This window comes from Macrobrachium rosenbergii, chromosome 10 (assembly GCF_040412425.1).
Source record: "Macrobrachium rosenbergii isolate ZJJX-2024 chromosome 10, ASM4041242v1, whole genome shotgun sequence".
Lineage (NCBI taxonomy): Eukaryota > Metazoa > Arthropoda > Malacostraca > Decapoda > Palaemonidae > Macrobrachium > Macrobrachium rosenbergii.
In genome coordinates, this window is record NC_089750.1 from 8,979,437 (window position 1) to 8,994,436 (window position 15,000).

General features: G+C 34.8%; 1 protein-coding gene across 1 annotated transcript in view; it reads left to right on the plus strand.

Moving 5' to 3' along the window:
• Positions 1-15,000, plus strand: part of LOC136842996 (probable G-protein coupled receptor CG31760) — a 157,984-nt gene that overhangs the window by 78,172 nt on the left and 64,812 nt on the right. Inside the window, exon 3 of the mRNA XM_067110990.1 lies at positions 3,529-3,672. Within this exon, the coding sequence (XP_066967091.1) occupies positions 3,529-3,672 (144 nt within the window). The remainder of the gene's footprint in view (positions 1-3,528; positions 3,673-15,000) is intronic.

A 15,000-nucleotide genomic window follows, 5' to 3' on the forward strand; every position in this document is an offset into this window, starting at 1 on the left:
TTCGTTGTGATTAATATCACAGCGAGAAAATATGAAATGAATATTTTTCTTCCGTCAGATGAAAGCTTATTAATGACGATAAGTTTTTTCCTCATCTCATTGTGGCAAGAGCCTCTCTTGTTTAAGAATTAATTCTCCATTGGTAATTTCAAACTAAAGATGCAGAAATATGTCCCAAATATGAGATATTATCATCGGATTTTATTCAGTCTGCGCCCCCCCCCCAAAATCCGTTTCAACAAAGTAGTTGTTGCGTCAAAAATTGTAAACTAGTTTTAATTGTCCTGAAGCCAAATTGATAGGAATATGGTGCTCTTGTGGCAGTGAGAAATCATCTCCTGGCCTTAGATTGGTGTACATAATAGATAGATAAATAGATAGATAGATAGCTAATTATATATAAATAGATAGATAGATAGCAAATTAGATAGACAGATAGATAGATAGATAGCTAATTAGATAAATAGATAGCTAATTAGATAAACAGACAGATAATTAGATAGACTGAGAGAGAGATAGATAGAGCTGCACAGAATCAGATAAAAACTTTTATATTTTATCGTAACTTGACAGAGCTGTGTTTCCCCTGATGTTTCCTGCCTGTTGTTACCACAGAAATAAGAACAAAAAGCAGAGTTAAAGGGCACAGACATTTGAGACTCCATCACAGCACCAAACATAGCAAAGTGTGAATGACACAGCTAACATCCAAACTGGTGGGCCGGAGGAGAGACTATTACATTAAGAGAAAGGTACGATGATACCTTCTCGCGATTTTGGAAATTACAACTTCGCCGAAGCTTAGGCCCCGCCGCTAATAGAACAATAGTTATCAACGCACAAAGGAATAGATCATGTTCCATTCCTCCAATTAAACTCTTGTAGGAATATCAGTGGGAATTCCAGCTAACGGGAGAGTCAAGTGTCGAATTCCCTGTGTTTAGGGAATTTCGGTTTCTGTTTGGGCAACTACCCCCTCCCGTGCCTTCATTAATATAATTTCGGAATCATCGGTTCCATCCTCTCGCTGTGATGATGATGATTATTATTATTATCATTATCTCTTTAAGCGATCCCTTGGCGGTAAACCCCATTTAATCCTCATCAGTGGAAGGTATTGAGGGGCTTCCCAGTCTGTTACCTGAGTCTTGCACGAGGCTTATAATAGTCCTTCGTTTATTGGTCTACTGTTATGTGATATATTTTCACCTTTTGCGTTAGAGAAAAATTACCTGAAGAGCATAGAGAAAGATAACCTAAAGAGCTTAAAGAAAAATAACCTAAAGAGATATGTACCAGGCTTGCCTATTGTTCTTCGTTTATTGGTCTACTGTCACATGATTTAGTATCACCTTTTCCGTTAGAGAAAAATAACTGAAAGATATAAATTTCTAGAGTTTCATCCTGGGGGAATGGGACGTTCAAATGAGTTGTCTGAGTCTGGCACCATTACAGGCGACAGTTATGGTTTATTTTTACCCTTTCAGGTAATAATTAACGTAATAATATAACCTCGTAAACTTTCCCTCGCTTCAGTTACATTCTACGTAATCAGTGAGTTACTCGGACACCACCATTTGTGCTGCCGATTCGTCGAGAAACTGTATACCATGTACCACCTATATTACTAAGAAATGTGACCATTATCCAGTGTTCACTAACTTTTTACTTTACAATGACGTAATTCCTGTATCAGATGGCCATATGACCAAACAGTCTTTGGTATTTAGAACTCGTTCCTTTCTTCCCAATGGTTAAGCGCGTGCTCATTTACTAATAATGCCATCAGCATTTAGTGTACGCAAATCATTTCTATATCTTCATTTTTTCTCAGGCATGGCATTCTCTTCATTCAAAGTTTGTAAATAAAATAGAGACCTTTTTGACTTTCTAACTCATTTGTCATTAAAATAAACGACCTTTTTGTGGCTTTCTGAATAGTTTATCAGTAAAATAAACAACCTTTTTTGTCTTTCTAAATAATTTGTCAATATAGGTTTACTGCCGTTTTGGCTTCCTCAATAATCTGTTAATAAAGTAACTTTTTCTTGGCCTCCTAAATGATTTATCAATAAAGTGAATGGGTCTCTTTTGGTTTTCTAATAATTTATCAATAAAGTTTATTGTCTTTTTGGCTTCCTAAATAACTTGTCAATAAAGTTAACTGTCGTTTTGGCTTCCTAAATAATCTGTTAATAAAGTAACTCTTTTTTTGGCCTCCTAAATAATTTATCAGTAAAGTAGATGGGTCCTGTTGTGGGGGGGGGGTTTTCTAACAATTTATCAATAAAGTTTACTGTCGTTTTGGCTTCCTAAATAATTTGTTAATGAAATAATTCTTCTTAGGCATCCTATATAACTTATCAATAAAGTAAACGGTCTTTTTTGGCTTTCTAATAATTTGTCAGTAAAGTTTACTCTTTTTTGGCTTTCTAATAATTTGTCAATGAAGTTTACTGTCCTTTTTGGCTTTCTAATAATTTGTCAGTAAAGTTTACTGTCCTTTTTGACTTTCTAATAATTTGTCAATAAAGTTTATTGTCTTTTTTGGCTTTCTAATAATTTGTCAATAAATTATTATTTTTGACTTCCTAAATAATTTATTAATAAAGTACTGTAAGTCTTTTTTGGCTTCCTAAATAATTTGTCAATAAAGTAATCAGCCTTTTTGGCTTTCTAAATAATATCTCAATAAATTAAGCAATCTTTTAGGCTTTATAAATAATTTATAAATAATTTAGTCGATATAATTAATAATTGGTATTATTTTTATTAATAGTAAGAAATAGCTTGTTTTTATTAACAGGAAGAAATCGCTTATTTTTATTAATAGTAAGAAATAGCTTATTTTTATTAATAGTAATAAATAGCTTATTTTTATTAATTGTAAGAAATAGCTTATTAATATTAAGAAGAAATAGCTTATTATTAATAATAGTAAGAAATAGCGTATTATTATTAATAGTAAGAAATATCTTATTACTGATAGTAAGAAATGGCTTATTATTATTAATAATAGTAAGATGTAGCTTATTAATAATGGTAAGAAGTAGGCTATTATTATTAATTGTAAGAAATGGCTTACTGTTACTAGTAAGAAATAGCTTATTATTATTAATAGTAAGAAATATTTTATTATTATTATTAGTAATAATAAATGGATTATTATTATTAGTAAGAAATAGCTTATTATTGATAACAGTAAGAAATAGCTGATTATTATTAATATACATATATATTAATATATAATATTTATTATTAATAATATATATATATTATTATATTATTAATAATAATATATAATATATAATTAGTAATAATATTTATTATAATAATATATTATTATTAATAATATATAAGCTATATTAATATATGGCATTAATATAGCTTATTATTATTAATATATAGTAAGAAATAGTTTATTATTACTAATAGTAAGAAATAGCTTGTTGCAGTGTGGCGTCAATAACCTAGTTGTTGTGACACCAGTTTTAGCAGCCATAATTAATCAAATCAATCTTGTTGCAGTGCATAACGATACCGGGCCTGGGTTTCCGGCGGGGCAGCTACAAGTGTGAGTGCCGGGACGGGTTCTACTTTCCCGACATCTCGGCCGACAAGAAGTACTTCAATGGCTCTCTGATCGAGGAGGAATACGAAAAGAAACTCATGGTAAGAGAACGTCCTCGTTTTTTGCAGCGTGCCTTCATTTTTTCCTATTTTCATAGACTTCCTTTTACTTTTTCTCTTTTATTGCAGAATGCCTTAATTTTGTCCTATTTTCATAGACTTCCTTCTACTGTTATACCTTAATTTTTTCCTATTTTCATAGACTTCCTTTTACTCTTTCTCTTTTATTGCAGAATGCCATCATTTTTCCCTATTTTCATAGATTTCCTTTCACTGTTTCTCTTTTATTGCAGAATGCCTTCATTTTTTCCTGTTCTCATAGATTACCTTTTACTCCTTCTCTTTCATTGCAGAATGCCTTCATTTTTCCCTATTTTCATAGACTACCTTTTACTCCTCTTTTATTGCAGAATGCCTTAATTTTGTCCTATTTTCATAGATTACCTTTTACTCTTTCTCTTTTATTGCAGAATGTCTTCATTATTCCCCTTGCAATTTCGTAGACTTCTTTATGATTTCTCTTTTATTATTTGTTTTCCGTGTCCAGACTGCTGTTGTTTGTCTTTCGTTTCTGTAAACGTGGTGTCAAACTGCTTTGCTTTTTTAGTTTTCTGTAAAAGAAAACTATTGTGCCGGCTTTGCCTGTCCGTCCGCCCACAGATCTTGAAAACTGCTGATGCTAGAGGGCTGCAAATTGGTATGTTGATCATCCACCCCCCAATCATCAAACATACCAAATTGCAGCCCTCTAGCCTCAGTAGTTTTTATTTTATATAAGGTTAATGTTAGCCATAATCGTGCATCTAGCAACGATATAGGACAGGCCACCACCGAGCCGTGGTTAAAGATTAATGGGCCGGGGCTCATACAGCATTATACTGAGACCACCGAAAGATAGATCTATTTTCGGTGGCCTTGATTATATGCTGTACAGAAAACTCGATTGCGTTGAAGAAACTTCGGCGCATTTTTTACTTGTTTTTACTTTGACCGAGTAGGAATAGGAAGGAACCTATAGTAAGAAAACGTCCTCGGTTTTTGCATATTCCCTAATTTTCTTATCTTTATTCTCACAGACTTCCTTTTGCTGTCTCTCTTATTATTTGTTTTCGTTCACCAGACTGCTGTTGTTTGTCTTTTATTTCGGTAAACGTGTTGTCAAAATGCTTCGCTTTTTGGCCATTTACTAAAATCAGGATTGCCTGTCTTTCGTTTTTCCGAAATGACTTGTTATTTTTCCTTTCTTTGTTGAAGCCTATTTTGCTTATCTTCGCTTCTTCAAGCTGCTCTGTTATTTTTCTTTTGCTTCCGATAACGTATATTACCTGTCCTTGTTCCGTCAAACTTCACTTGATCATGTTTCTCCGGACCGTCTCGTCGTATTTCTTATATTTTTGGTAACCTTCATTTCCAGTTCCAGGTCCCCTAAAGTGCCTCGTTTTTCTTCTCTTATTTTCGAAAATCAGTCTGTTGCATTTGTTGGATCTTTTTAGGTAGTAACCCCCAAGGGTTTTAACCCTGTATGCGGATATCCACCTTTGCGGCATGTTTAGTACAAGGCCGCTGGGGACTACCGTAAAAACATAAACAAAAGACGGTAAATGCCCTAAAGATAATGACACCCAAGAAATGTTAGTCCTAGGTAGCGACCCCCGAAAACCCTTGGGGGTCACTATCTAGGAAAGATCCCATTTGTTCTAGTTTTGCCAAAGAGTTCTCCTGTTTTTTGTTTTTTTTTCTGATATACTCAGAAATCTGTTAGTTGTACTGGATTCTTACTTCTTATTTCTTTCATTGCTGTGACAGCATATTTTAGCACATAGCTCTTGCGAAACAAGATGTTGAAATAAAGCATAAATTAAAACTAGAAGCATTATGGTACAGATTCCTTCAAACAAAAGCAGCAAAGTAAAAGGGGTACAGATTCTTTGAAACGAAAGCAGCAAAGCAAAAGGGAAGCAAGCGGTGTATTTATTTTTTTAAATAAAAGATTATGGTACCACAGCTTATGAAAGGAATACAAGTAATATGTATTTCTAGAAATAAAAGAAATCAAAAAGGCAATTTATAAATAGTACTGTACAATAAATTGCTTGTTTGCGCGTTCTTGCTGTTTTCTTATGTTTGAAAAACTAAAGTTGCGTGAACTCCTTGCAGAAGCTACTTTGCTGTTGACTTTTACTTTCAGAAATCTGTTATTTGTAGCCTACGCCTTTCTTTGGCTGTCTTACCAATTCCTTTTATTCTCAGAATCATGCACTGCTTGCTTTCGTTTTGCCTCACTACTTTTATTTAGAAGAATTTGCACTGAAACCTTTTTTGGGGGAATTTATTTAAGTACTTTGTTATGTAAGTCATGTGGTTAAAAATGCTATCATCTCTTAAGTTAAGTATACCCTAGTTTAACTACTGAGCTGATTAACAGCTCTAGGGCTGGCCCGAAGGATTAGACATATTTTACTTGGCTAAGAACCAATTGGTTACCTAGTCATTATTGTGGTTAAAAATGCGAGAAATGAATTTCTATCACCAGAAATAAATTCTCTAATTCTTCATTGGCCGGTCGAAGAATCGAACGCGGGCCATCTCCTTACGGAGGATAGTGAAGGACTATCTATATGTTGGCACGTGTTCTTGTCTGTGCCAAAATTTGCTTCAGAGTAACTTCTGCTACACTTAAAGATAACAGGTCAGTATCGACCTTTGAACGTTGGTAAAAAAAAAACCAAGACTTGGATATTAAATATATTCAAAAACACATAAAGTTTCGGAGCGTCATGCTCCCTCATCAGTTTGGAGACATTAAAACTCAACTACCAGGAAGATGGGGTTTAGTTTTCTGTAAAAGAAAGCTATTGTGCCGGCTTTGTCTGTCCGTCCGCACTTTTTCTGTCCGCCCTCAGATCTTAAAAACTACTGAGGCTAGAGGGCTGCAAATTGTTATGTTGTTCATCCACCCTCCAGTCATCAAACATACCAAATTGCAGCCCTCTAGCCTCAGTAGTTTTTATTTTATTTAGGGTTGAAGTGAGCCATAATCGTGCTTCTGGCAACGATATAGGACAGACCACCACCGGGCCGTGGTTAAAGTTTCATGGGCAGAAAACTCGATTGCGCCGTAGAAACTTCGGTGCATTTTTTACTTGTTCTTAACGCGCCTCCACACTTAAGAGGGAGCATAACTCTCCAAAACTGTATGTGCTTTTGAATTTATTTATTCTCCAATTTGTTTGTTTTTTTTATTTTCAAGTTTCTTCTAGATGATTTATCACTGAGCAAGGAAATGAGAGGCAGTTGTTATTTGCTCCCACAAACTTGTGAGTTTTAATTCACCTGCCAGTTTGCGCCCTTCATTTCGACAACTGTGTGAAAAAGCAATGATTTAAATTAGTGTATCATTCCAGTGTCGGGAGGATTCGTTGGGAAAGATACGGAAAGGTGTTTCTAAGTGTTTACATGCGTTGTCTTGTTATATCATTTTTACGTGGTGGAAACCCAGATGAGAAGTTCTTATTTCGATGAGAAACAATTCAGATTTGCACTAAAAAAAAAAATCAGAGGTCATTATACGAGTATAATAAATCTCCTGGTTAATGTTTCCTATTAGTTGTTGTATTATTTTTTGGTGTCTTGTATTATATATATATATATATATATATATATATATATATATATATATATATATATATATATATATATATATATATATATATATATATATATATATATATATATACAGTCGACCCCCAGTATTTGCAGGAATGTGTACCACAACCCGCTCGAATAGCTAAAATCTGCAAATACTTGACATTCCTCTAAAGACGCTTATACCTGAGTATTATAATAGTTTTATCGCAAAAATGCATTTAATCACGAAAATTATATGAAAATACAGTAATTATTGAATATTTTTGTATGAAAAATACTGCGAATAGGCTAATTTTACACGGATAATGTGTATATTTGTTCCATAGAAAAATCCACGAATCGGTGAGTCCACGAATCCAGAACTACGAATAGGCAGGTGTCGACTGTGTATATGTATATATATACATATATATATATACATATATATACATATATATACACGTATATATGTGTTTATATGTATACAGCATATATATATGTATGTATATATATACAGTATATATGTACATATATACACACATATATAGTATATATATATATTTATATATATATATATATATATATATATATATATATATATGTATATATATATATACATATATATATATATATATATATATATATATAATTGAATATATATATATATGTGCATGCCTGTGTGTGTGTGTAAGTTTTTATTTCATTGCAAAGGACGTCCAGTTCTTTTGAATATGGTCATCAAGAATTTTGCTTGAAAGAGCACAGTTACAAAATTGATAGAAAGGAGTTTGTATATAACCAAACAAAAGAAAATGAAATGAAAATCAAAATATAAACTTCCAAAATGTGGTTTCAATAAATCACCTCCAGCGGGTTTACATGTTTCATGAGGTAAACCGTAATGAAAAATCTCTTTGAAAAAAGTACTCATATGAGAAGTGTGACGAAATTTTTAAAATCTAAGCATATAAATTAAAAAAGAAATGTAAACGAAATTTAAAATTCACGGAAAACGATTTTCCTTCTTTCCAGGCATAAACTTGAGACATTCAGGAAAGGGACTCCGTAGGGGGTTGGTGCCGTCAGTGCACCTCATGCTGTGCACTGTAGGCAATACTTAAGTTCTTTGCAGCGCGCCTTCGGCCCCTAGCTGCAACCCTTTCGTTCATTTTACTGTACCTCCTTTCATATTCTCTTTCTTCCATCTTACTTTCCACCCTCTCCTAACAATTGATTCATAGTGCAACTGCTTTGAGGTTTTCCTCCTGCTACACCTTTCAAACCTTTTATTGTCGATTTTTATTTATTTATTTAATTTTTATTTATTTTTATTTATTTATTATTTATTTTGTTATTTATTTTTTTTATTTATTTATTTATATTTTTCCGTTTCAGCGCTGAATGACCTCATGGGTCCCAGTGCTTGGCCTTTGGCCTAAATTCCGTATTCAGTTCAGTTCAGGTGAGGGAAGGCCACGAACGGGTGGCGAAATTTCGCCAGAAAGAGGTCAGGGGTCACGGAATTATAAAGTCGAAGACACGCCAGCGAGGACAGAAGACAGAAGGAGTTATTAAAAGGACATTACGTCATTCCTTAACGGCCATGATTATAACGAAGACTGCCTTTGAAGTCGGCGCAAACGACCCAGCGCGAAATTAAATACGAATTATTGATTTCTTGGCTATTTTCATATTTTTTTTTTTATTTTCACCGTGATCAGCTATATTTAAAGGACACTAATTTAAAGTTTATTGGCAAGGGGCCAGACTATTATGAGATAATTGCTCATTTAATTACTTGCCTCGCTCTAATTTTGGTTATTAGTTTTGCCATTTGATACTAATTACGGTCGCCATGAAAGTGGACTAAAATATGTAATTAAATTCCCGTATGAAAATTATTGTTTTGATTTTATTCAATCATTTTTTTTCTTTCAAGTTCATTTCCGCGCGAGAGTCACAGACAGTCATCATCTTCATAATTGTATCTGTCTGGAAAGCAGTTTTGTGTGTTAGTTTATTAAAAACTATATTATATATATATATATATATATATATATATATATATATATATATAAATGAATGTATGTGTGTGTGTAAGTTCCACATACACTCTGAAACGGGCAGCGCTGGGTTGGTCAGCTATCTGCTGGTCACTTTTACCAGATATATATGTAATTGTAATAGCCACAATGCCCTCTTAACTTCTCGAATTCTTCGCGCTTTTTTGGATATGCTTGTCACTACGAAGCCGTAAGATCCAAAGGCAAGAAATTGAAGTGTCTGTGATACCCGGTCGCGGGAAACGAACCCGCGTCACCATAATCACAAGGAGGTCACGTTGCCGACCTGACCACGAGAAGGACTCGAGAAGTTAAGAGGGCATTGTGGCTATTATATATATATATATATATATATATATATATATATATATATATATATATGTGTGTGTGTGTGTGTGTGTATCGTGTTGTACCTGTACAAATTCATACGCTTAATTTTGTAAAATTTTGTGAGAGTTATGTAAGCCACACTAATGTGATTTCGCTATTGGAGTTTACATGTGCCTCAAACAGTTATTTTTGTTTTGGGTATTTTGTCGTGACACTGGTTTATAGAATTATTGTTATTTTCTTTTTGGTTGGGTAATGAATTTCACATCATAACTGTATCCTAAAACTGTAATTCAGGTATTCACAATAAAAATGTAATGCACGCAAATACAGACAGCCTTTTGTTTTCCTGTATGGAAACCTTTGGTAACCGAGACATCAGAGATAAGTTACTCAAAAGTTTCCAGACAAAAAAGTCGATTTGAATTTTGTGCCATCTTTAGCTGAGAACACCTCGCAATTAAATGTCCTTTATGGAAAGTTTCCTAACGATCCGAGGATAAGGGTCATTAAGAAGTTTGCCTGTGTTCTCTCCCCGGAACGATATTAAGAATCTACCGCCTGAGCTCCATTATGTAATGTTCTTAAGACGTTTATGAAGATAAGTGGCTTTTGCGCTCTCTCTCTCTCTCTCTCTCTCTCTCTCTCTCTCTCTCTCTCTCTCTCTCTCTCTCTCTCTCTCTCTCTTACACATAATTTGCTATGCAAAGATATCTATGATTAGTGGGATATTTCATCTTCAGTGTACCAGCTCTCTCTCTCTCTCTCTCTCTCTCTCTCTCTCTCTCTCTCTCTCTCTCTCTCATATTGCTCGGCAGTATTTCTCTTTTCATTTGGTCTTCTCGGCATAATCTTCAGGGACTGAGAGAAAATTAAAGGCCGGCTTCAAAGCTGTTTCGAATTCACCGTCTTTCTTTCCAGGGAACCAGTACACCATATATCTCAACAAATATTCTCGGTTGAGATCGGATCCATTCCTTAGCCTAGGCTGAACTCGCCAAGAAAAAGAGAAAGAGAAGTTTTGCTCACTTCCCCCAAATCCCTCATGTAGGCGGAGCTTTGTCTACCTCCTTATTGCGTCAGCAGGTGAATTGCCGTAACGACAGGTACCTCTGAGATACGTCATGGCCTACGTTGTTACTCCAGGTGGGAGGCGACGCAACCACCCTATTGGGTAGACCTTGTCTCTCTTCGCCTTGGTCCAGCGGTCATGATAACCACCTCATCAGCGAGAGGGCCAAAAAAATTTTCTAAGAAGGACGCTTTAGGCAGGTACCGGTAGATCCTGTTGCCCTAAGCAGTGAATTCAGTACCTGAATGTTAGTGGAGTAATAATGGCTGCAGTTTAGGTACCTAATTCATTGTTTAGGTTGATAGTAACACGAAGGATCTGAGGCAAAATTAACATAATCGTTTTTCCGTTCTGGATTGAACCCTGAAATTCTAAGAGAGAGAGAGGGAGAGGGAGATTGGGGGAGAGACAGACAGACAGAAACACAAACTCATCCATTATGCATAAATGTTTAATTAATTGCAGAATGTTCGCTCTCATCCAAAGTTAATTAGAAATTTTCTTGATTAAAAAACAAAATAAACAAAAACGTTTACCTGACGACTACAGACTCATGTCATTTTGCACGATCTTTCAAATGCAGTGAATGAACTTATTTATCATAAGATCTTTTAGTGTGGTTTCCACGAAGCTGGATGATTGTCAGAGGATTACTGTCAGTCATAATCCCAAAGCGGATGACTGTTTAAAGGGAAAAATATCATGGTTTCAAAAAATCGGTATGTAAAGGATATGAATTTCTTTTTTTCTTACCCAACATATTGCTGGTATTATGATGGTAATTGCACTATTTTGTCCCATGTATGGTTATGGCATATAATAAAATTGACATTTAGTTTGACAGTAATATTATAACAGCTTTAGACTAGGATTAACTACAGCCTCTTAAAACATTGTAATTAGATAATAAACATTATGTATTCAATACTAATTCCTCTCGCATGAAATGAGCTCGAGACAAGAATGCGATCCATTTATCCTTGGTCTTACGAGACCATTTCCATCCCTGCATCATACCTTGAGGCCCGAAACAAACAAAGCTTGCAAACTTACTAACACTCACAAAAATATATCCAATCCTCGACGTCAAGGAACCCATATAAACACACGCAGGTATTCATAAACACGTATGATGAACGCTCACTGTCGAACGCCCACTCGTGCGTGCTCGTATGAAACACTCTCAGGCAAACACACAAACATTAGTGGAATATGCAAATACTCTTTTATACCTCCTCCCCCGGAGGAATTGGCCCACTGCAGGAAATAAAGAAGGCCGAGATATATGACCTGACACACTGCAGTACCCCTAAAGATTAGGGAACCAAGGGCAGGTAACCTCGCATATTTTTTTTTTCCAAGGCCTAGAGCGTATACTCTCTAGATCTTGTTTTTTTTCCATATATTTCTTGTTTCACATAAATGATATTTAGGTCATAAGATCCCATATATATATATATATATATATATATATATATATTTATATATATATATATATATATATATATATATATATATATATATATATATATATATATATATATATATATATATATATATATATATATATATATATATATATATATATATATATTATATAAATATATATATAAATTTAGGATACGCTTTTGTGTTAATGAGAAAATGCCTCGTATTGCAAATTTAGGACCTGATCGATCGATGAAGTTTTCATCGTGAGATATATATATATATATATATATATATATATATATATATATCGATACATGCATGTACCATACAGTAGAAAGAGAGAGAGAGATTTCTTTGTAGTTTTCTGAAAAGAAAACTATTGTGCCGGCTTTGTCTGTCCGTCCGCACTTTTTCTGTCCGCCCTCAGATCTTAAAAACTACTGAGGCTAGAGGGCTGCAAATTGGTACGTTGGTCATCCACCTTCCAATCATCAAACACACCAAATTGCAGCCCTCTAGCCTCGGTAGTTTTTATTTGATTTAAGGTTAAAGTTAGCCGTAATCGTTCCTCTGCCAACGATATAGGCAAGGCCACCACCGGGCCATGGTTAAAGTTTCACGGGCCGCGGCTCATGCAGCATTATACCGAGACCACCGAAAGATAGATCTATTTTCGGTGGCCCTGATTATGCGCTGTACAGAAAACTCGATTGCGCCGAAGGAACTTCGGCGCAGTTATTACTTGATTCATTTCCATTTCAGTGATTAATTTGGGAGGTATGTGTTATTAACAAAACAGGACGATCCCTTGTAGTTAATTTGCTTTTACAACATCCCCTTTAGGTCGGAAGCCCTTTGGCCCAAGCTTCCAAAAACAATCAAGCCATTCTGGGTCATAAATCTATACTTTTTCTACTCGATAGGATTGAATCAGAGGCGATACGTTTAAGCGCCACCTTTTCCTTCATTCAGTTTCCTCTCTGTAAATATGACGAAATGGTTGATAAATATTTTTGTTGCTTTTCAAAGTCATATAATATGGTAATGTTTTTTTTTTTACCCGGAAAATAATTTATAAAATGACATTAACTTCTGTTAAAAGGAAACAGAAAATAAAAAGAAGCACGACTTTAATAGCTCGGGAAGAGGAAAACCTTTGTCCGTCCCCTTTTTTTTTTCAGTTATTTTTTTTTATCTCGCTCTTATAAAATTCCATCACTTTTGTGTACCATTTTTTCCTTTCATCAAGCCCTATATTTTTCCATGCACTGAACTGTGTACTCCCTTTTTTTTTTTTGGCAAATTAAATTTTAGCTAGAAAAATGCGATTGCAATTTGCCGGTGTTTGCATTCGACGTCTAATTCTACTGACAGTCATTGTTTACATAATGCATGCGTAACTCTTGAAAGCGTCTGCGTAGGTCTAAAACGTGTTGTCGTAATGAACGAACCCTTGTGTTGTTAGTTGCCATCAACAGCACGTAGGTATTTATGTATTCAATATAACAGTTTGGTAATTTAGAGGGACCTTTCGTAATAAAAAGTATATAAGAGATTAAAAAATATATAAGAGATCTGATATGAATCATTTTGACATTTCATTTGGTACGGTCATATCCAGGAGCAACGCCATCTCTTGAATAAAGAAATATCTCTCTCGGTAGCCTCCGGCTACCTTGGTAATGGAGTTGCCTGATGCCTCCATTTACAGATATTGGATTCTGGAAGTGTCTCGGAAATTTTGTCTTCCCTCTTTCGCCACTTCCTACCATCCTCTGCATTTTCTTTATTTATTTTTGCTTATCCCAGAAAGGTAGGGATAATAAGAGAGAAAAGAAAACTTGACGAGATATTTATATTTGTGCATTTAATATATGATGAACAGCAGTTCTTAATCGCTTCAGATTTGATTACTCTTAATTAATAATCACATGATTTCGAAGTAAATGTATTCGATATTTATGAGGAAGACGAATTATTTTTGGCCATTCTTGGGCCATTTCTGAGTATTCACGTCCATCAAATACATTTATCTTTACGTTTTCTTGAAAAAAAATCGTGACGAAGGGCATATTATTTTCTCAGTAACATTCATTTTAGTTTTCTGAAAAGAAAACTGTTGTGCCTGCTTTATCTGTCCGTCCGCACTTTTATTGTCGGCACTTTTTTCCGTCTACACTTTCTCTATCCGCACTTTTTCTGTCCGCACTTTTTCTGTCCGCCCTCAGATCTTAAAAACTACTGAGACTAGAGGGCTGCAAATTGGTATGTTGATCATCCACCCTCCAGTCTTCAAACATACCAAATTGCAGCCCTCTAGCCTTAGTAGTTTTTATTTTATATAAGGATGAGTTAGCCATAATCGTGCTTTTGGCAACGATATAGGCCAGGCCACCATCGGGCAGTGGTTAAAGTTTCACGGGCCGCGGCTCATGCAGCATTATACCGAGACCACCGAAAGATAGATCTATTTTCGGTGGCCTTGATTATACGCTGTAGCGGTTGTACATAAAACTCGATTGCGCCGAAGTTTCTTTGGCGCATTTCTTACTTGTCTATTTTCTCTTCAATTTTCTAAACTAATTTACTTGTTTTTTTTTTTTTTTTACATTTCACTACCCTTTTTAATTAGCATACCTTATTTTTTTCAGACAACTTTTATATTTTCCCTTAGAAGTCGTGAGAGAATTCTTTTCTCTCTCACCAAACCCATCAGTACATCATCTTTCTCTGGATCTCTGGCTCATGGGAATGACAGGTTAATCATCTCTGTCTAACCTTCTGCGGGAGGATTCCAAATTACGCGATTAAATTCCCTCCTCCGCCCATTCACATTATGGTCTGTTC